Source organism: Aquila chrysaetos, chromosome 4 (assembly GCF_900496995.4).
Source record: "Aquila chrysaetos chrysaetos chromosome 4, bAquChr1.4, whole genome shotgun sequence".
In the NCBI taxonomy this organism is placed as follows: Eukaryota; Metazoa; Chordata; class Aves; order Accipitriformes; family Accipitridae; genus Aquila; species Aquila chrysaetos.
The window spans coordinates 57,521,840-57,543,061 of record NC_044007.1 but is presented as its reverse complement, the minus strand read 5'-3'; the positions used below and the strand labels follow the sequence as shown (position 1 = coordinate 57,543,061).

Sequence of the window (21,222 nt, the reverse complement as noted above, 5' to 3'; positions counted from 1 at the left end):
AACCTGTGCAGTGAGAACTTCCTAACTACTTCAGGTTTTCAATTGCCAGATTTACAAGTCCTGAGTATAGGAACTTCTACTCCTGGACTATTAACTACTCATTCTCTACACAAGGCTCAGGCTTGATCACTTGCTGTATATTTTACTTAGAGAACAACTTATACCTAAGCATAGCTTCCAGTCCTGATTGCATACAGCCCTGTGTTAAAATCTGCATTGATTTTGAATGTCTGATATGTTATTATTAGCACAAAGACTTTGTATTTTTCAGTGTGTTTTAGCAAGGTTAATATAATGCTTTTGTCTGATACTCACCCATTCAGCAAGGTGCAATAATCTCCTCTAAAAAAATGGGATTTTCCCAACCTTACCCTTTCTCATTCATAACCAGGGTTAAGGATGCTCTGCACAACAGAAGAAATGCCAGCAGTTTGCAAGATCTTGCCCATATTGAAAGTTTTCCTAGAAAGAAGTGTAATAGGTCATAAATCTAACGTTGGCTCTTTGTTTCTAACTAGAGTAAAAGAAGAAAACAGACTCTCCTCTTAAGTAAATCTTCATCATCGCTACCTTGAGTGAGACTTTGTCTTCAAAAGCTATTTTTCTTCTCTATTTAAAATTGGTTCCCACAGTTCCAGTTAGAATAGTATCCCCGAATGAATAACAGATAGATGTTATATGTTAGGTAGAAGATGTTACAAGGATGTGGGAGATGTCATTTCTTTTTCACAAGAGCAGTGGTCTCAAATAAATGAGTTGCATTGCTATAGGGGTTTTTTGGTGTGGTTTGGGGAGATTTTTTATTTGTTACTGGTGATACAGTTACCTGTGTTAAAACACTGAAGTGAATCACTTAAACGCATCTCTAGGGAAAGACCATTGGTGCTACACAGGGGTTAGGGAAAGAGAAGGAAGTTTATAACTAATTTATATTGGAAATGGTCAATTGAAGGTGCTTTATATTTTCATTGAAATACTTTGATGAGTCCTAGGTAAAATTTGTTAAAGAAGATGGTTGGGAAAATTAGATGGTAATTGTTAATAAAGCATTAGTATTATTATTAACCTTAGATCAAATCCTGTCTCACACTCTCAGGCAGAGAGAAGCCTTCTCTGCATTTGACCTTTTAAGTTAGAATAACAGTTTCTGCAGAAAATAAATATTCGGTTCCCTTTTTGAAGATGTTTAGATGTGATCGATCCCCCGAAGATTATTTTTTAAAAGTTTTGGAGAACAGCAAATCTGCCAGAACAGCTACAGCATCATTAAAAATGCATACTAAATCACCTCCATTCCAGAGAGAAAAATGACCTTTCAGATTAGACTGGAAGTGCTTGGCAAAGCACTGTGGTGAGACTGTGGCATGCAGTGGTGGTCAATAACAAAGATAATTTTAACCTGAGAGCTGCAATTCTCCTGAAGTCAGTAGCAGAAATTGTATATTAGAGAAGAAGAGTGTGGGTTAAAAAAGAACATTTATATGTTGTATATTTTTGTGTATGAGTGCTATATTTTCTTTTAACCTATTCATAATATTATCTGGAATTCAGAGGAAATGAATGCTTCTTGAAGTAGAAACAGCCTTACATTTAATTTCCAATGACAAGATTTCCTTAGCTTCAAGACCTGCACATTGAAATATGAGTGAACAAAATTTAAGTGGATAAATCATAGAATATCTCCAATTCTAAATGACATAGAAAAGGCCTGAAAAAAAGGGCAAAATATTATTGAAATAATTATATGACCAAGTGAAGGGGGCTAAATGCTCTTGTGCTCAAAGATACCAGACCAGTTCCATGGCATTGCTCAGGTAAATAGCACATACTGCCATTTCAGCATCCACTTTACAGGAAGGTACCACTAATGGGTTTTTCCTTAGTTTCTCTCCACATATATGTGCATACAGCCCTGCCTGCACACCCGGAGAAATGTGCACATTCTTCCATAGGAAATCTTTTGCTTTATTACAACTTCACCTTTGCATTCTTTGTGAGGAGCGAATGTGCACTCCACAAAGTTTTGCATGCCATCTTGTGGTACAGCTAGGAAGTGAGGTTGTTGAAAGCATCATGCTTTAGCACATAGGTTGGCTCCTTAGCATCCATTTCAAATATTTTGTCCCTGTATGGCAGATTATTGACAGTTTTCTATTATTTCTTAGGCTGGTTACTCTAAAATTGATATTTATAGCTGGTGCTCTGGGATTTGCAACCTAGCAGGGACAACTAGCTCTAGAACTGGCTAGTTGGAAAGGATTTTTTTAGTATTTGTGCAACGCTGTATAAGAACTGTAACGTGGTGTGTATGTTTGTGAGTGGAAGAAAAATAACCTGGAAGTGCTGTTTTTTGGGTGAGAAATGCAGTTGCTAATGCTAAAGGAACTACTGAAATGAGAAATTAACTTGAGACAGCTGTGCTGAGGAAAATAAAGCTACTATTGTTGGTATAAACCCATAAGCCTTACTCATGGGAAAGTGTACTGTTTTGGCAAAATGGTGCAAGAGTAATATTATATAAATGATTTATATGATTTGTCCTAGTTGGGCTAGTTGATCTGAGCTCACTGATGACGTAGTGCAGCCTATTTAAAAAAAGAGAAAGGGTTTGGAAACAGTAAATACACAGAGGTGTGTTTAGGTGGTTGGAAAATGGGGAGGGATTCAAAGACTGTTTAGGCAGGTTAGAGTTTAAAACTCAGCTAAGCAAGGTTCAAGCACAAAAGGCAAACGTTGCAGAGAGAAATGCACAGAAGTAAATAGACGGGTATGGGGTTCAGCTCAACACGCTGGCTGAGCGGCTGCTGAGATCACAGGAGCTGGGGATGTTGACTAGCTCTCAGGAGACGCCCAAATCTTTGGGTTTCATTTTGCAGACCTGTACATACAGCATCTCTCTAAAATCGGGGACTGTTTATATGACTAGCGATTGCAGGACCAGGGAGTTATGGGGTGGAAAAGGGATGATAAGCCTAGACATACAGGCAGGAAGATGCCCCAGACAGCCAAAAGGCCTCCAACCATCTTCAGAGATTCCTTACTATGACAGGGTCTTGCAGCCTGGATTATTATTATTAGACAACAAGGGAAAAATGAATCTAACTGCAAGCAGAAATACAATTAAAGATATTTGCATTCATTAACTCTCTGTTGCTTTTCCTCTCTTTTAGATAACATCATCAAGAGGATATTTAATATCTTGAAGTTCACTTGGGTCCTCTTCCTGGCAACACTAGACAGTTTTACAGCTTGGCTTAATTCCATCTCAAGAGAGCACATCGATATCTCCACTGTGCTAAGAATTGAGCGATGTATGCTGACCAGGGAGATTAAGAAGGTAACGCCTTTGGTCTTTTTTGTCTGCTAATGTCATTTCCAGCTCAGTGAAAAATGAAAGGTTGTCTTTTCAGATCACTGTGTTAAGAAGTAAAATTTTAAAAATCTCACTTATACCTGCATTTTAAAAATAGGTCTGGACTCTTTTACTGCTTGCTGTTCTATAAATACATAAATAATAAATTACTTGATTTATTATCTGGACACAAAACAAATTATTGGAAAAATAATTCTTTGAGAGGTTGATATAAGGATTTGGCTGAAACATTCTTGTGATAAAGTGTGCTTTTGAGGGGACAGGATAGATTCAAGTAGAGAGGAGAAGGCATGGCATTTTAAACAGCTCAAAAACTGCCTCAGTCTGAATATTTCAGTCTTTTTGTAGACCAACTTGCCTTGGAAATGACTGACAATATAGGCATAATTTTCTTCACTCGCAATGAAGCTATGTGGTCCTCCACAAACTAGTTATGTATTGGTAAAACCCATTATTATCAAAGGTTAATGTTGATAGTGTAACTAAAAATGTATTTAAATCTTCAAAATGCAAGTAGGTGGTATCTTGAAGTTGGATAAAGCTCTCATTTTAAGCACAGGTTATTTTTTACATATGTCACTATCTACCCAAATATTTCTGGAAACATGGCATAGAAGCCTCATTTTTAGTTCTTTCCAGTTTTTGTTAAAAGCTGCAGACTGTCTCAGAGATGAATAAGTCAAAAAGGTCAACAACACATTAGTACTCTTGACCTTAATAAAGCCCCATATTGCCCAGCCACTGTCAACATCTGCTGGCAAGATAAGCAGGCTGCCTACCACCCCAGGAGGTTCGAGAAGCTGGCTTTCCCGGTCTGAGGGAATCTGTACTCAGTCTGGCCAGGAGGCACTGAGCATGAAGAGAGAAGTGCTTCAGTGTTAGTGTTTGGTTACTGTTATTTTCCCCAAGGTGTCCAGTAGTAAGCAGTTAATAATAATAATAATAGCAAATAAATAAATAAATAAAACAGAGCAAAAGAAATGTGGCATATTCAAAATAAATCCTTCTTTGGAATATGTCCCAGCTTGTGGCAATGGATGGTTTAGGGCACCCTAGACCAGAAATTGCATCTGGGTCATTATGTTTCATAGTACCAAGGAATCTATGTTCTTGGAGTTTGGCTAGTCCCTCTTTAATGTATTTTTAATGTTGGCTTCCAGAAGATCCTACAATACGGAGTTCTGTAGTGTCATTCCATATGGTGTGTTTAAGAGTACTTACTCTTGTTCATTTTAAACCCACTTCCGATCATTTTGGGGTCTCGTGTGTATCAGCTATGTATTCCATTTTCTCTAGTATTCCTGATTGTATAAATCTGCATGGAGTCTTCACCTCAGTCATTCTCTTCCAAGTTAAAAAGTCCCTTTCTTTTTAGCCTCTATTCACATGGAATCCATCCAGTGCCTCTGATCATCTTTATTGTCCTTCCTCATCTGATTTCCAGTTTTAATGTGGCCTTATTAAGACAGGATGACCAGAACTACACACTGTTTTCAAGGTGTGGGTGAATCACAGATTTATACAGGAGTATGATGTGTTCTCCTTTGCTTTCCTAGTGAGATCTAACAGTCAAGCACCTTTGATTTTTCGTGAATGCTGCCTATTTTCAGCGACTATAAACTCTGAGTCCAAGACATTTAAGGCTAACAAAAGCTGACGTAAAGCCTGTCATTATGTATATACAGTTTAGGTTACTTTTCCCATTGCATTTCTTACCATTTTTTACCAAGTCACTCAGTTTTATCAAGTTCTTCAGTAGTACTTCAGTCAACTTTACAGTTGAATATCCCAGATAATTTTTTTTCATCTGCAAACTTTATCACATCGCTGTTTTCCTCCTTAGACAGGTTATTTCTGAATATGCTGGACAGTAAAACTCCTTGGGGGGAACCACTCAATGACCTTCTTCCTTTGTAAAGAAAAAACATTGGTTTGTGCCCTTTGTCTCTGGTCTTTTAATGGAGGATAAGTACAAGAGGTAGACGTAGTCTGCTGTCGCTTTATTTCATGACCCCTCAATTTCTTACAAGGGTCACTCAGGATCACTCCTGAAGTCCTGTTTAAGGATTGGTGTTACCTTCTCTTCCCCTAGCACTGTTTCATCCACTGGTTCCTGCAGAGCTCTTGGGTGAGGACCTTCCAGTCAGTGCTCAGTTTATTGGTTTGTTCTCAGACTTGTCTTTTATAAAATAATTAATCCAGTCATTCCATGGGATTCAAGTTACTCCAGGAATGTTGGTGACTTTTTCTGCAGCAGAGAGCGATGGAAAAAATTCAGTCTTTTCTTGTCCTGTTGCTGTAACTCCCTTACACCTCTTTATGCCTTGATCATCTGTTGATACCCTGGCTTTCTGGCAGCTGATTCTTATGATATTATTGAAAATGTTTTTATTATCAGATTTTTTTTTATTTTAGCAAGTTACTCCTCAGCATCTCTTTTGGTCTAATTTGCTGACGTTTTACATTTAACTCTAGAAAGTTCATTCTTGTTTGTTTTTCCTCATGACTTTCACTTCTTGAAGGATGTCTTCTTGCTTCTTCCTCCTTGTCTTTTCCATTCTGGTGACTTGTGTGTGTGTGTGTGCAGGCTCTGTCATGACATTTACTTATTCTACGTGAGTACATTTGAAGATTAACTTGAGTTATTGTACATTATTATTCTGATGGCATCTTTTGTAATCTTCCTTAATATTTAACAGGCACTAGTGCACTCATGGTTTGATGGTCAAAAATCAAGCCTTCATACTATACTTTCTGAATATTAATTGGTCCAAGTCCACCCACAGAAGCTCTGTGATAATCCTGGCACAGTGAATTTACTTAATTTGTTAGACTTTATGCTTTTTGACCCATACCACCTCTTTCTCAAGCTATCTTCCATTCCGTCCTTGCTATAAAATTCATACTGTGATAGTACAGTGTTGTAGTGGTAGTCCTTTTTGCCCCAGGTCTCAGAAGTCCCTGCTATTTCAGCATCCTCACTGAAAATCACGTGATTCTTTCTCACCGCCCCTGAGTTTTTAGAGTTTTAACATTTATGCAGAAGGCAGGCTAACTGCCTTTTTATGGCCATTACTTTTTGGGGACCTTATTTTGATCATTCTTTGCTACTTCTCACCTCAACGTAATATATTTTTTCCTACCCTTTGTTCCCAATAGATTTATTTATTTATTTATTTTGATTTCATGTTGCCAGCAGCCTGATGCTATTTTGATTACAGTAGAGCTCATATGTCCTTGTGTAGGCTGGTATATCCTGCTTCAATCCTGAATCTTCCAGTACTAGGGGCCCTTCAGATAATTTCCCCCAGTCAATAGCTTTAAACTTCAGGGTTTTTTCTAGGATCTTTCTCTCTTCTTCTGTGAAATACTGGTACCCATGAACATCAGAATCATCAAACCCTCCATAGCATCCCCAAGTCTCTGTAGCAGTCCCATGCCTGTCACTGCTGCCCAAGAAACCTGCTGCAGCCGTCATGGTGATGTGTTTCTTTCTCTGACATGGAGTCGGGGACAGTTAACCTGATGTATGAAGTTCCTTTGGTCTCTCTTCCAGCTACAGAAGAACCTAAAATTGAGTCCTCCATTAGTTGTGGGGCACTTTTGCTGTCACAGCTCTTGTCCTTTATCCCACACCTGCAGTTGAGCTAGAATGTAGCACGTGCCATAATTTCAGAGGCAGGCTGTCATAATGGCACGTTTATTACTGCAGAAGCAACACAGCTTGTATACAAAAAAACTTAATTAAAAACTTGAGTTTCAGATTTTGTTCTTAAGATGTTGGTTTTTTCTTTGACAAAACTTCAGATTTTGAAAATTTTAGATTTGGGACAGTGTAGAGGACCAGAGTTGAAATACTAGTAACTAAGAATACTAATAAAGGGAATATGGGCAGTATTTTAGAGTACTTTTATTATTTTAGCTGGAAAAAGTCCTTGCATAAGGCTTCATTCTAAGTCCTAAAAATGACTGTTCAAGAATAGCAATCTTCTCTCTCAGTGTATCTTCTGAAGTCAATGCAACTGCTATTGGAATGAGTGGATGTGTTTCTGCCTAAGAACAGGCTATAAAATTCTCAGTTTTATTCTTATGACATGCCTTAGAATTCTTGATTGCAGTACCATAGCCAGAAAGACTTGATTCTGTGCCCAGATCTGGGCTGACAGTTAATAAAACCATCCTTTCATGAACTTGCTTGATCTCGAAGTCACAGAGAAAGAGTGAAGGTCTTCAGTGTATTTTTCATGGTTTTCCAACTGTATCCATACTTCATGAACAAATTCTTATTTTGGGACACTAATGAACATCTAGATCAGTTTGTACATGACCTGGTTTCTTTTTTTTTTTTTTTTCTGTTTGAAAAACTGCTACTGACCAGTAATAAGATGTATGATTGTTCTTAGAGTCAGTGAAGCTGTCTAAAAGAGATATCTCAAAAGTTGCTGGAGTATAGGTTGAGCCATGGTCCCAGCCCACACCTCATTTTCATGCTGAATGATCTGCAGTCCACCCAGCAGAGTTTTGCTGGCTATATATAGCCTGAAACTGCTTGCATTGCTCCAGTTTTGCTTGAAAACCCAACACTTTGTGCAGTGGTAATTTAAGTCAGAATCTGACTTGTACTCTGAAAAAGGAACTACTGGTGGGAGGTTATTATTTACTAGGAAGCTGTTTGCACAGTCCTTAGTCTGTTCCATGCCAAATGACTGAAGAAACCAGTCCCTCGAAGAATACATCTCCCCCCTGCCATGTACCTCTACCTCCACTCTCTTCCACAGGGAAACGTTCCAACGCGGGAGAGCATCCACATGTACTACCAGAACCACATGATGAAACTTTCTAAGGAGTCAGGACTGGACTCAATTGATAAAAATCCCGGTCAAGCTTCTGGTTTGCAAGCATCTGAAAGAATGGATAGTTTAGATTCAGCAGCCTCTCGTGACAGTATCTCCAGGTATTGATTTAATCTTATTTTGTGAAAGGTAGAGAGATCATGCAGTAGTCATAATTTTAGATAATGTCTAAGTACTGATGAACTTTCTAATCTATGTTGAATCCTCTTTTTGATTTGTCCGTGCCATTTTAATAGTGAAAACTCTGCTATATGTTACTATTCCTTTATAGTGGTGACCTCAGTCGTTGGCTTAACTCCTTTTCCACTGCATGACCACCCCACTGCTTTCTGTTTCCCCTAGAATTAGGAGTCATTGACAGGGGTTCTGATCTTGTAAAAAGGAATGGAAAATAAGAGCCTGCTGAGGATGCTTATGGGATACTGTTGTAGGAATTCCAGCATGGAGTTTGGGGAATGATCATTCATTGTGAATATTTTCTCTTCATAAAATAAATTGTTGTCTGTTGCCCACAAAATCAAAAAAGGCTTTGTACTGAGAGAGATTCTGGATCTGAGAGAACAAAATGCCCCTCTCATACACATGGGGCAAAGATCATCTGAAGAGCCTGATTTCCTCACTGCTATGATTACAGTCCAGCAGAGCTGCACAGTTTGTGGATCAAATACCCATACTAGTGCAGGAAAACCACCTTCCCCATTCTTTTCTGAAGACGGATGCTGTCAAGTCCCTTGCCAAAACTACTGCGTGTTCCTGCTGCTCCCTGCACAGAGAGGCACACACATTCACTTCCTTCTCTTACAGAGGCAGCCTGTTCCCACCGTGTCCCTGGTGTTCTGGACTTTTAAGAGACTGAAGAAATTGTCCAACTTGAGGGGGAGAGGGGAGGGCTTTGGAAATCCAGCTGTTTCATAATCCTTTACATTCTGTTGTCTCCTGTTCTGCTCTGAAGTGTGGCAGTATCATGTTGTGTTTGATACTCCCAGAAAATTTGGTAGCTTCTGTGTACGGTAAATTATGCTTAGCTTTTACTAATGACGTATGGCTAGATGTTAGCAGACTGAAAATAACCAGGGCTTGTCTTCCTTTCTGATGTTATTGAAAAGCAAGTGTAAGAGAGTGCCTGTGAGTACTATGCTTCAACAAAATATTCACAAATTGCTCCCCAGGCTGAGCACCGGCCTTTGAGAGGTTCACTCCAGTAAAAACACCAAATCTGAGCGAATCTTTCTTGGTGGCTAGCTACCCAGCTAAGCAACACCTTTGTGTTTTGTCTCAAAGTTTTACAGGAGTCAGATGATGTGAGAAAAATGTAAAGCCGAATCCTATTACCAGCTCACTTGGAGCCACTTGGATATCTGCAGGGCAGAATTTAACTCCACAAAGTTCAGTTTCACCTAAAGGAAGAATAGTAATACCAGTCCTGCTTTCATTAAATTGTTTTTGGTTACACTGTTTGCTATAGATAAAAGAAGTTATTATTATACAACCGTGTAAGCAAGAATGTTAACTACAAGCAAAGGGAAGCCAATTCCAAAATTAATTATAAAAAAAAAAGACAAATCCTGTAGTTACCATGTGTAAATTCTGCCTCTTCGATGAGACAGTATCCCATGTTGAGCTCCACTTATGTCTTTCTTTCAGAATAACCACCCATTTGTCACCCTGCTTTGAGCATACTTACACATTCAACATCCCTTTTCAAACTCAGAGAATTCAGTGATTCTGTGGAGCTGCTTTGCAACAGAAAAAGTTAAATCTTTCACATGTGTTACTGTCATCTCCATTTCCTCAGAAGATGTCACAGGACCTATCAACAGAGGAATAGCAAAGGCAGTATTACAACTGATTTCTCTAATCTCAAATTCTCTTTCTGGTAATGAACAATCAAATATTCCTGCACTGAGAGTATTCTCAAATTGTGGACATCTGCTATAATAATAATGACCTGTAATTAGAAGAAGCAAAAATTATTCTGTTGATGGAATGATAATGCCATCTGTTTATTGGGGCACCCTTGCATGTCTCTTCCTGGGATTACAAAAGTGCTTATGAGTTTTTTTAGAAGTGTGAAATGTTTTAAACTTCATGTGAGTTTATTGAGTAATTTTTTTCAATTTCAAACAAGAGAAGGGGGCATTTTACATTTCAAAGCAATGATTTCCAGTAAATGTAAAAGGAACTAATTAAATCTAAAGCATGCCTGTGATCATGGATCTAGCACTGCAATGGAAAACTTTTGGGAAGGGGCAGAGGGTTTCTAACCAGCATTCTGGTTATCCTTCTTTGGTTGCCCAAAGTGTAAATTCTGTGGTGGACATGAGGTCCATGAGTAAGATGGGCATGACTGGAAGTACACAGGGCTGCAGAAGCACAGAAGCTATTCCATTGTAATAATACATATTCCTCAGTACTCAGGACAGGAATTACTGTAGGTATCAGCACAGTGCTCTAAACCCTGGATTTCCAGAGAGAACAGCCCTTCTGATCATTTGCAGGAACTGTAAACTTCTTGAGAAGTTCAGGGCTGACCCTTATAAGTCTTACCCAGGGTTGTTGTTCTTACCCTAGATAAAGCTCTAAAAGGAGTTTTGCAGAGTATCCTATGTGGGATTTTCTCTTTCAGTAGGGCTGTCATTTATTCTCAGTCATTTTTCTATACAGCAGCTAGAGGTATAATGAGGTATTCGTAATGTAATTGTTTGGTGTCTCTTTATGTATAAATACTCTCATGTAGCCTAAAGGCAAAGTGCAAAGTTCATATGGGCCAGCAGGAGAAGAGACTGATGTTGATCCTCAACAAGCTCTTCGAAGAGCACCACCAGAAGGGATCGGGAGCTAGCATGGTAGAGCATTTGCTGCCATTTGTTTCCATTTGACTGATAAACTGCTTATTAAGTTAAACAGCTTGTGAAGCTCAGTAACATGGTTGGGAGCTTACTAAAACCGGTTGGCTGCCTTTATGGGACTTAGCCTACATTTATGAAATAGCAGCTAGACGCAGGTCCTAAGCCAGATTTCAGAATATCCAAGGTTTTGTATCCAGCTCAGTTTGTGTAATTTCTGTCCATCACAAATAACGTATTGAGTTCCCAACTCGACCTGTGTGTAGGCTTTTATAGGGGCTGCAGATGGGAGCCCCTGACCCTCCTGTAAGAGTGGACATACAAATGCAGTCAGGGTGTTAACAGACACCACTTTTTGGCTGTTCTTCCCTCACCAGGTGGGAGAATAGGGCTTGAGGCAGGGAGTACTGGAGAAGTAATGTTTGCCTTGGGAGGCAGGAGAAAAGGGGAAAGGAGAGTCCCAGTTTGGGGCTGGATCTGGGTCTGGTTTAGGAGCGTGAATGATAGGAAATGTTTGGGATCTTTGCTTGCAGGTGTGGGGAGTGTAGTAGTTCATAAAGGTAATGCCAGTCAATAACTAGCCCATGGACAGAAAAACACCCAAAATTTGTAAGTCACCCCTTAAACTAATAAACTCTCTGGGAAGGGTAAATTTGTTTAGCAAAAAGGAAGTCAATAAAGTAAGAAATTTATCACTCACCGAGGATAAAAACATCTCTGCTATATATATCCCCATCTGAAATGGATACCCGATCAACTTCTTATAAAATTGCTTGAACTCGGGGCTTTTAATGAACATTCAATTTAAAATACCTAGTCCTTGAATGATTTCAAGAAGCTAATGCTTTTCAAGGTCTCCAAGGACACAAATCTGAAAAGTCACTCAGGAAGATATGCTTGGATTAAATTTATGTGATAGTCAATGACTGAGTCAACATCAGCTTTGCCAAGTGTAAATCTCTCCACTTTATTGGTGTTCTCATTTCCTCTATGTTCGGAAGCATGTTCCTAAAGTACATAAGGAGTATACAGACTGTGCTACAGGTGTCATCTCATACACATCTAACATTCAAGGATACAGAGCAGCTGCTCAGTCAATAATTCTTCTGATGATTCATCCTTCATTAAAAACAGCTTTAAACCAAATTATGGCAGGGACTCCGTTTCTTCCATTGAAAATATATGAACAGGCATGTGCTACTTTGATTTCAACAGCTGCTCTGCTTAAGGCCCTTGGAAGGTTCCCTTTGAGCTATGTCTGCATTTAAAATACTTCAACACCTTAGTAAGAGGTGTCGCTCTTGAAAAGAATAAACTCAGCCCTTGAGATGTAAAACAGCATGGGGATAACATAGCACACAGACAGAAAGGTAATCTGCAAAAACAGATTGTCCACTTGCTGCCATTTCCCTATATTTTAGCACCAAAACCTCACTGACAGTACAACTGCCTGGCTGTTCTCCATGGGTGTATGCGCAAAGGGAAACCTCCTCCCTCGTGACCCCCTGAGTCAGTAACACGGAGCTCCGACTGATTGCCATGCTGCTGAATCAGGCCTCGAGGGTGGATCTCCTGCGCCTGCAGGAAGCAGCATTTGGTTCTTCACCAAACCCCTGCACTACGCAGATGGCCCTCCAGGTTTTGCTGGAGGATGCTTGTGTGCCTTTATGCACATGCAGAAGTAATGAAGTGGCTTGTAAAGGGTCTTGGCCAAATGAACTGGCAGGACAGAGGTGCCCCTGCCATTAATACTGTTTCTAGGGAAAGTATTTCACAATACTTTTGGTATGTTGGTGATACTTTTCTTCTACTCAAAGACCAAAGTATGCTTCTAGCCTCAGCCCATTCTGTCAAAAAAGACCATTAGTGAGTGTAGGCCTAAGAATAACTGCTTCTTCGCTCCACGTATTTTGCTGTTTTCCTCCCCATTTTCCTTAAGACAATAATTGCAAACTGTCACTTCATGCCAGCGGATTTTTTTCCTCACTTCAAGCTAGCAAGACCAAAGTAACGCAGCAAACGCCATTGCACTTCCCTTCTGACCTCTTTCCCAATTCTCTGTGCCCCTGGGCAAACATAATGCTTGCCAAGGAAGCAAATCCCCTGCTGCTGCTGCTCAGGTGTAACGTAGATGGACTCAAAAGAAGAAAAGTAGAGTGTAAATCCTGGGATTTGGGGTCCTTTCTTCTCTCATTCTGTGTGAGAGACTCAGGCAAATCACTGCATGTGTTAAAACACCAGGTCCCTCAACTTACTTCATAGGCATTTGTGGTTTTCAAAGATTTTTACAAGAAAAATAATTCTTTTACCTACCATGTGTCATTAATGTATTTGCTTCTTTCCTGTTGCTATGTTATATGCTTGTATTTAATAATGTACTTTCTTTCTCATAACTCATCCAGTTCTTCTTTTCTCCAGTAACACATAAATGCTCAATGTATGGTGTATGTCTCTGGTGTCCTGTTGTATTTGATAAGTGAAAGGAGATAAGGGTTTATTATATTGTTCTTTCTTTCAAGACGTGCATGTTACCAATTTTGAAATAGTTTTTAAGCTGTGATTGAAATAATGATATCTTCTGGAAAGAATCATCAGGGCTTACTACTAAATATCAAAATAAAAGCCATCCCATGCAGAGCAGGTTATATTTGGCATGCATCTACTGGCTAAGAAACATATCCGATTTGGCTCTTTGGTTTGGAAAGAGGATTAGCCAATGTCTGACAGCTATTTTTCTATTTGTGGAATATGAGCTTATTCAGTTTTAAGGGCTTTTTTTAGGAAATTGGCTTGTACCTGTGTAAAAAGGTTCAGCACAGTATATCATTAATAAAAGAGAATTTGTGCAGAGGAGGTCACTTCCCAACACATTTTTGTGGAATTTGGAAATTTCAGGAGGAAACAAAGAAAATAAAACCTCACGTGTGTAACTTGGTGCCCCTGGAAAGCAAGTAGAGCATTGTGTTTGTTTCATGTCTCTTTGAATAGTGAATAGATGGTTGTTAGCCTTCTATAGCCCCTATATCAATATGACCACGAGCAACCTGTGCCTAGAAATGTGTTTACATGGTGACTCTAAACAAATCCTTATCTTCTCTCTGAACCTTTTTTCTCTGTGTCAGTGTTTTGCTGCATGGCAAGCATATTTGTTTACTGAACCATGTGTATAGTAGTATCATTTGTATTTAACACTATCTTTATAACTGTTTGCGCTGCTAGCTGCTACACTGAAGCAACCATGCTGTTCTCAAGGCAGTCAACCCTTGATGATTTAGATGGACCAGACACTGTTCCTAAAACAAGTGAGCGCGCTCGACCTAGGCTTCGTAAAATGCAGAGCATGGATATGTCCTCCTCATCAGCTGACAGTGGCAGTATAGTGTCAAGGTGCTTAATTCATGCATGCTTTGTTCACTCATTTACCCATACCGTTATACTTACTGCAGGGTACAGAAATTTGCATTTGCAGATATGTGGTGTACAGAGTGGTTGCATGGTTAATGGAAGCTTTACTCCCCTCTGTGTTGTGGCACAATTCTGAGATTCAAAGTTAGGGTCATAATCTAGGACTCATTTGCTGTTCCACTTTTTATTCTGTTTTTTGTTTTGTTTTTGTTTTTCATGCTTAATTCATGTATTTTTAAAAGTTGTTCCATTACATTACACTGGCTGTCTAAACCCAGGCTGAAGTCTGTATTTATTCATCTAAAAAAGAGTCTGATTTTCAGAGTTACCAAGCTGCTAGTTGTTCTTATTAAGATTGGAAGCTGGAAGTGAAGTTTCTCAGCTAATCAGTTATCCTAAATATGGACTTAGATGTCTAATTTTAGAAACTAAGATAGGCAAACATTGGCCCGGCTCTTTCAATTTTTAGTTTTCCCAATATAGGAAAGATTGCTAAATACGTTTTGATTACTTTACCATTGATTTACAGTCTATGAGGTGTTGGAATTAAGAAAGGGAAAATAGCTATGAAAAGATAGTGAATAATATTAATATCCAGTGCAAGACAGAACTGTTCAGAGCCATTCACTCACTATTTAGCAGGAAAAACCCAGGCTTTATATGACATTGGGAAACGGTGTTTCAACTAGTATTATAAATATTATAAATATGAAACTTTATGGTATATTAGATCATTCTTTTTCAGCGTTTAGTGTCTTAACAAATTTTTGGTGTTGATCAGTTTTGAAATGATGGGATTATATGGTTTGTGCATTTCAGCCAGGATGAGTGCTACTGTGAATCATCAAAACACACATCCTCATAATAGTGTTACAAGTTCTAGTAACACTGCTAGAAATTTCTGCTGGAAATAAAGTGATCTAACATAGCTACAGTAAGTTTGAAAGCAGTGTGAAAGAAAAAAGAGGTGGAACTTAATTTTTAATTTTGGCAGGAGATGGTAGTACCAGCTGGCTTTGCCAGTGCCAGTTTTCTTTAAAAGGTTATACTTTAGGTGAAAACATGGCCCCATTCATTTCATAGGAGCTATGTAAAATCTGGTTTTGTCTCTGTTGAGATACAAGAACACGTGGCCAACAAAAGACACTGAGTTGATACCTATTGTCTAACCTATGGAGAAGGACTGGAATGGAGACTAAAAAGAGAGTTATGTTCAAGGGGAGAGGTGAAAAAATACTTGTAAGTGATGAAAAAGGTAAAAGCAAAGCCAAGAAAATATTTTAAAATTATGGTGTCCAGATTCCCATCTGGAGTCATCAAGCTGCATGAATTTACATCAGCTGAGACTGTTGCAGAGCACAGAGCATTAAGAGAGAAAGTGATTATGGACATGCAAAGCTGAGAGTAAGCAAGGTGAACAAGCAGAGAACTGAACAGAGTGAATAAGAACAGTTGAAAAAGAAAATAGGTACACACAGAAGAAAAGCAGGCAGGTAAGGTAAAAAGGAAGACTGTATTGAAGAACATAGGGCAATCTACAGGTAAGCAAGATACCTGTTACTGGAACAGTTTTGTAATCTGGATTGTATTTCTCCATGTTAGCAATTTACTTGTTCTTTTATTTGGAATCAGAGTTGATGGGTGTGTTCAGCTCATGTTCCAGTTGTATACAGCACCCATATGGTGGTTGTTAAAAGCACCGTGTTTAGAAGGAACCCCATGGCTGCCTATCATTCACCATGGAGGATGCTTTAAACAGATGTAAGAGCAAGTCCTGATTCTGGTCAGAAACTGCTTGAACTACTTGCAGAAAGTTAGGGTAGTTTCTCTTGATGATTATATTAATTTGCCCTTTGCTGGTGTGAAAAGATAGTGAATCACTGTGAGTTCAGTGGGATGTCGTTCAGGGGGCAGATGGACCCAGATGATCCATCTGTGTAAGTGGAGATCATGATGATGTATTTTCTACCAGATTATATGAACTTTGAAGGCCTGGGAATGCAGTGGGGTTCCTCAGCTGTCTACATAATGGTACAATTAGCAAACTTTGCTTGGTGGTAAGCCTTGTAAGCCTCAACTCTCTCTCTTCATCCGTCCCCAACAGTGAACCTACACAGGTCACCATGCTCTATTCTCGTCAGGGGACAACAGAAACCATTGAGGAGGTAGAAGGGGAGCATGAAGAGGAAGGAGCTCCTTCTGCATCAAGGCTGGAGGAAGAGGAGGTAGAAGATTATAGCCTGGGTTCAGAAGGAGCTGCATATACTCCCGATACCGATGTGCCATTGTACTCCACTGTGGATAGCAATGCAGAAGCTCCACCTTCCTATAGCAAAGCTGTCAGCTTTGAACACCTTCCCTTTGGCTCCCCAGATGACTCAGCTGGTAAGAGCCTCATGATGGTGAGCCCAGACGACAGTCGGACGGACAAACTTAATGATACGATTCTCCCTCCATTGACGCATGAGCTAACGGCTAGTGAGCTGCTTCTGAACAAGTAAGGACCTTCGACAGGGAAAGATTGTTGGTCTCAGTCTGTGAAGTTTTGTCATTACTTTGGGGTTTTTTGTCTCAGAACTAGCCTACAGTTTCCGATACAGACCTTGCGCTAAGTTTGATTTAAGGGAAGCAGCTCATTTCCTGTGCAGTTGTTCTAACTACAGATTTCTAAACTGATTCAAATTCCTGTTGGAAGGAATCTCCGCTTTCTCCCCAGATACCATACCTAGCTGTTCCAATTAGCATCGCATTTCTGTGCTGCAATTGTCATGGGGTCAAGGGATTTTCTAAATATTCCTAGTGGAGAGGGCTTCTCTTCTCCAGGCAACTGTGATTTCAGATACATTTCCTCCAGGGCTATCTGGGAAAATGTTTCTCTTTTAATTGTTTTGGATTACTATAAGGGAAACTCTGACCTTTGGTAGAGTTTTTTGTTTAAGCCAGTAGGAGCTGAGGGCTGTGTAGAGCGACCATCTTGCTAAGTACTTTCATAAGGGATAGGATGCTCCCCTCTTTGCCCCTCAGCAGCACAACCAGCGTTGAGGTGGGGATGGTGCTGCTGCTCTTCTTCCTCTGCTTTCCAGCCTGGCTGAGCTAGCGGAGAGCTTCCCCGAATGCAAGGACAAAATCTTAAACCATAGAAATGCCTTTCAGCCTGACTGCATCTGGAGAGAGAGAGAGGCTGTGCAGGTCTGACTTTGTAGATGCAGTGTCTTTTCTTCTGGTTTTCCATAGTAATTTCTGCTTTTCAGTGAGATCTCTTCTCAGGCCAGGGCACTCTTTATGGAAAGCAAAGAGAATTGTGAATGTATGTGAAAGTCACATAATGATTTCTTGCAGCCTTTTATATTTATTTGAGTTAGGTAAAGGGGAGAAGATTGGACACATCTAATGCTCAAGGGCATTTATTAGGTTCTAATCTTATGTCACAGGACTATTCATAACATACATCGCCTGGTGGACCTCTGGAGTTTCTCCAAATTCCCACCCGTGTTGATAAATCAGATATGAATCCTGACAGGGCCCCACCAGCATGGTATGATTTACGTAAGATACATTGGTAGGGCAACTGTAGGAAAGCGATGCTTATAGAAGTTCTTGGGCCAGGCTGATTCTCTGGGTAAATTAGAAAACAGCAGAACAGTGCTTCTAGTTATTTTGCCTGAAATTCTTGTTTTCTGAGCTTTGATTCAGGCTATTTAATACCATATAATACCAAATCCCTTTTTTTTTTTTTTTTCATTGAACTCAGCAGCAGAATTTTATACTTTTTCAAAAGGAAAAATAGTAGTAATTTAAAAAGCAGGTCTTGTGAAATTAATTTTCATTTCATTTACGGTACTGTGCTCCTCACAGGATGTTTCATGATGACGAGCTGGAGGAGTCAGAGAAGTTCTATGTTGGTCAGCCTCGAGTCTTGCTTCTTATTTATGCCCTGTACAATACGCTGGTGGCCCGCTCAGAAATGGTGTGCTATTTTGTGATCATCCTTAACCACATGATCTCTGCCTCCATGATAACCCTGGTGCTTCCCATCCTTATATTCCTTTGGGCCATGCTGTCTGTTCCTCGGCCAAGCAAACGTTTCTGGATGACAGCCATTGTCTACACTGAGGTATGCTGCTGTTTTTACAACCCCATTTCTAACCCAGAAAAGTTAGAAAAGTTAGACCTTTGCATGGTCTCTTTTTTTGTTTTTGATCTCTGGGACCAGGGGCCTTTGGCCCTTCATATTAATATAAATATTTGCTGAAGTCCTCAGCAATTTCTGTGGTATGAAAAGGTCTTGTTTGTGTTTTTCTTCATTGCAATGAGCAATATCCTTCCTGACATGTAAAGCAGTTATCACAAGAACAGACCGTTTGCAAACAGCTACTATATAATTGGTAATCAAGAGACAGTATACACTGCTTGTGGTATCTCAGGTACCACTGAGCATCATCTGTTGGTAAATGTTGATTGACTTTATTACTGAGGCAATATGAACTGTTGTTCCTCTGTAGCAATGAATATGTTTGTTTATCTTCTCATAAAACTGACAAAGTAGTCATATTTCTCCCCTCTTAATGTCACATGCTTATAAAACACCTCAAATGTGTTGTGTTTCTGAACAGGTGGCCATTGTCATCAAGTACTTCTTCCAGTTTGGCTTCTTTCCTTGGAATAAATATGTAGATTACACAAAAGATAAACCTTACCATCCACCCAATATTATTGGCATTGAGAAGAAAGAGGGTTATGTGCACTATGATCTTGTTCAACTCCTTGCTTTATTCTTCCACAGATCCATTTTAAAGGTAATCTGAGTACATGTAGTTTCTTACTTCATATTTAATTTTTAGTTTTAATTTTTTTAGTCACTCACGTGATACAGGAAAGTCATTCATTTGGATATTAGGAAAAATTTCTTCACTGAAAGGGCTATCAAGCATTGGAACAGGCTGCCCAGGGAAGTGGTTGAGTCACCATCCCTGGAGGTATTTAAAAGATGTGTAGATGTGGTGCTTAGGGACATGGTTTAGTGGTGGACTTGGCAGTGTTAGGTTTACAGTTGGACTCAGTGACCTTAAAGGTTTTTTCCAACCTAAACGATTCTGTGATTCTATGATATCCCAACACAATGAATTTGTCTTCCCCCTTGTGAACACATGATTGAGCTTAGCAATGCCTGTGATAAATACTGTGACACAAATACAAGGTTGAAATGCTCTTCTTTTTCCGCTAGTGCCATGGATTATGGGATGAAGACGAGAAAGGGGACAGCTCCAGTAATAAAGAGGATACTGATGATGAGCTGTCTCTGACAGGCGGCAGGAGAGACTCTTCTGCCTCTTTGAAATCTGTCAATCTTGCAGCATCAGTGGAGTCCATCCATGTCCATTTCCCCGAGCAGCAGACCGCCATCAGGAGGAAGAGCTCTGGCAGCGTATCACAGCTTTCGCACAGGTCCAGCTTCTCCTCACACAGATCTAAGAGAGGTAAATGTCATGGCATTTCTGGGATTCGAAGAGCAATCATTCATTTCCCATAGGATCATCCTGCTGAAACCTTGTGCTGGTTGCTGTGGAGGTCCCAGAGGCTACTGAATGCTGCTGCTCCTCAGTGAGGAAATAGGATATGAACCAAAGTATCTTCACGTTTGAACACACTCCAAGCCTTCTTAAAGTTCAAATGGAGAGCCATACTTTGTGATTCACTATGTTTTTAAAATGACATTATCCAAAAGTTCTGAAAGGAATGCTTAGTGTGGCCCAGATCCAGAATTTCTGGTTCAGCATAATCTCCAGCTAGAGGGAATGCAAAGCATGTGTATTTTTCATAACTACATTTGATGATACTTGAAGTGAGAAAAAGGTTTGATTAGGTATATTGAAACAGATTACTTATACCATCTTGTAAAAAGGAAGGGCTTACTCTAGCCTGAATGTATATATTACCAATTGAGATGACTGAGTCAGATCAAATACTTGCCTTTATCAAATTTTGATATGCCAGTGATTAAACCTTTAGTGGATGCTCTCAAGATTTTATCATATTGGAAAAAAAGCATAAGAATTCATTTCAAAGCTTCTATCAAATGTGGGACTTATATATGGGATGGAAGTCTCGAGGTTTATTACTTTCTAGTTTGTGTATTGAAACTTTGATTTTTAATTAGCTTCTCTTTCCCTCCCTTTTTTTCAGGAAGTACCAGTACACGAAACAGCAGTCAGAAAGGAAGCAGTGTGTTAAGCATCAAGCAAAAATCTAGAAAAGAGCTTCTTATGGAAAAGTTTCGAGAACAAATGATCAAAGCCAAGGCCTTTACAATTAAAAAGTGAGCAATGTGCGGAGTTGTGTGGGTCTGGGGGGAGGTTCCAAACAGTAAAACAATAAAACAGCATTTTAAAGAGAGCAGGTTACTCCTGTTTATTCAAGGGGATGAATGGGTACGTGTACAGTTCATTGTATGCAGATGCTTTCACTCTAAGTCCCACCAGCTGAAATTCAGACAATCAGCAATTGTTCAAATGGCATCTTCCTGATAAAAAAGCTAAATATCCTGTGTGATCTTTGTTGGCTATGCATATTTCTACTGAACAAATTCTCATACAGTGGTTTAGAAGCAATCAGAACAAGGGACTGGTATCTGTGAAGCCGTGTGAAGGCTGTCAGAGTAGATCTTAGATATCTTTAGAAACATTAATCATACCACAACCAGCCATTCTTTTCTTCAGTGCAAGTTACAGTGTTGTTAAATCACATT

General features: G+C 39.5%; 1 protein-coding gene across 17 annotated transcripts in view; it reads left to right on the top strand.

Moving 5' to 3' along the window:
- The window catches only part of PIEZO2 (piezo type mechanosensitive ion channel component 2), a 313,966-nt gene that overhangs the window by 275,061 nt on the left and 17,683 nt on the right, over nucleotides 1–21,222 (top strand). For 14 of the 17 annotated variants that reach the window (XM_030012388.2, XM_030012391.2, XM_030012396.2 and 11 more), the window contains 8 exons: nucleotides 3,171–3,337; nucleotides 8,152–8,327; nucleotides 14,292–14,459; nucleotides 16,582–16,974; nucleotides 18,333–18,591; nucleotides 19,091–19,273; nucleotides 19,702–19,954; nucleotides 20,661–20,793. In XM_030012388.2, coding sequence (XP_029868248.1) covers nucleotides 3,171–3,337; nucleotides 8,152–8,327; nucleotides 14,292–14,459; nucleotides 16,582–16,974; nucleotides 18,333–18,591; nucleotides 19,091–19,273; nucleotides 19,702–19,954; nucleotides 20,661–20,793 — 1,732 coding nt within the window. The remainder of the gene's footprint in view (nucleotides 1–3,170; nucleotides 3,338–8,151; nucleotides 8,328–14,291; nucleotides 14,460–16,581; nucleotides 16,975–18,332; nucleotides 18,592–19,090; nucleotides 19,274–19,701; nucleotides 19,955–20,660; nucleotides 20,794–21,222) is intronic. The other 3 variants (XM_030012402.2, XM_030012399.2, XM_030012395.2) reach the window with 1 other exon arrangement.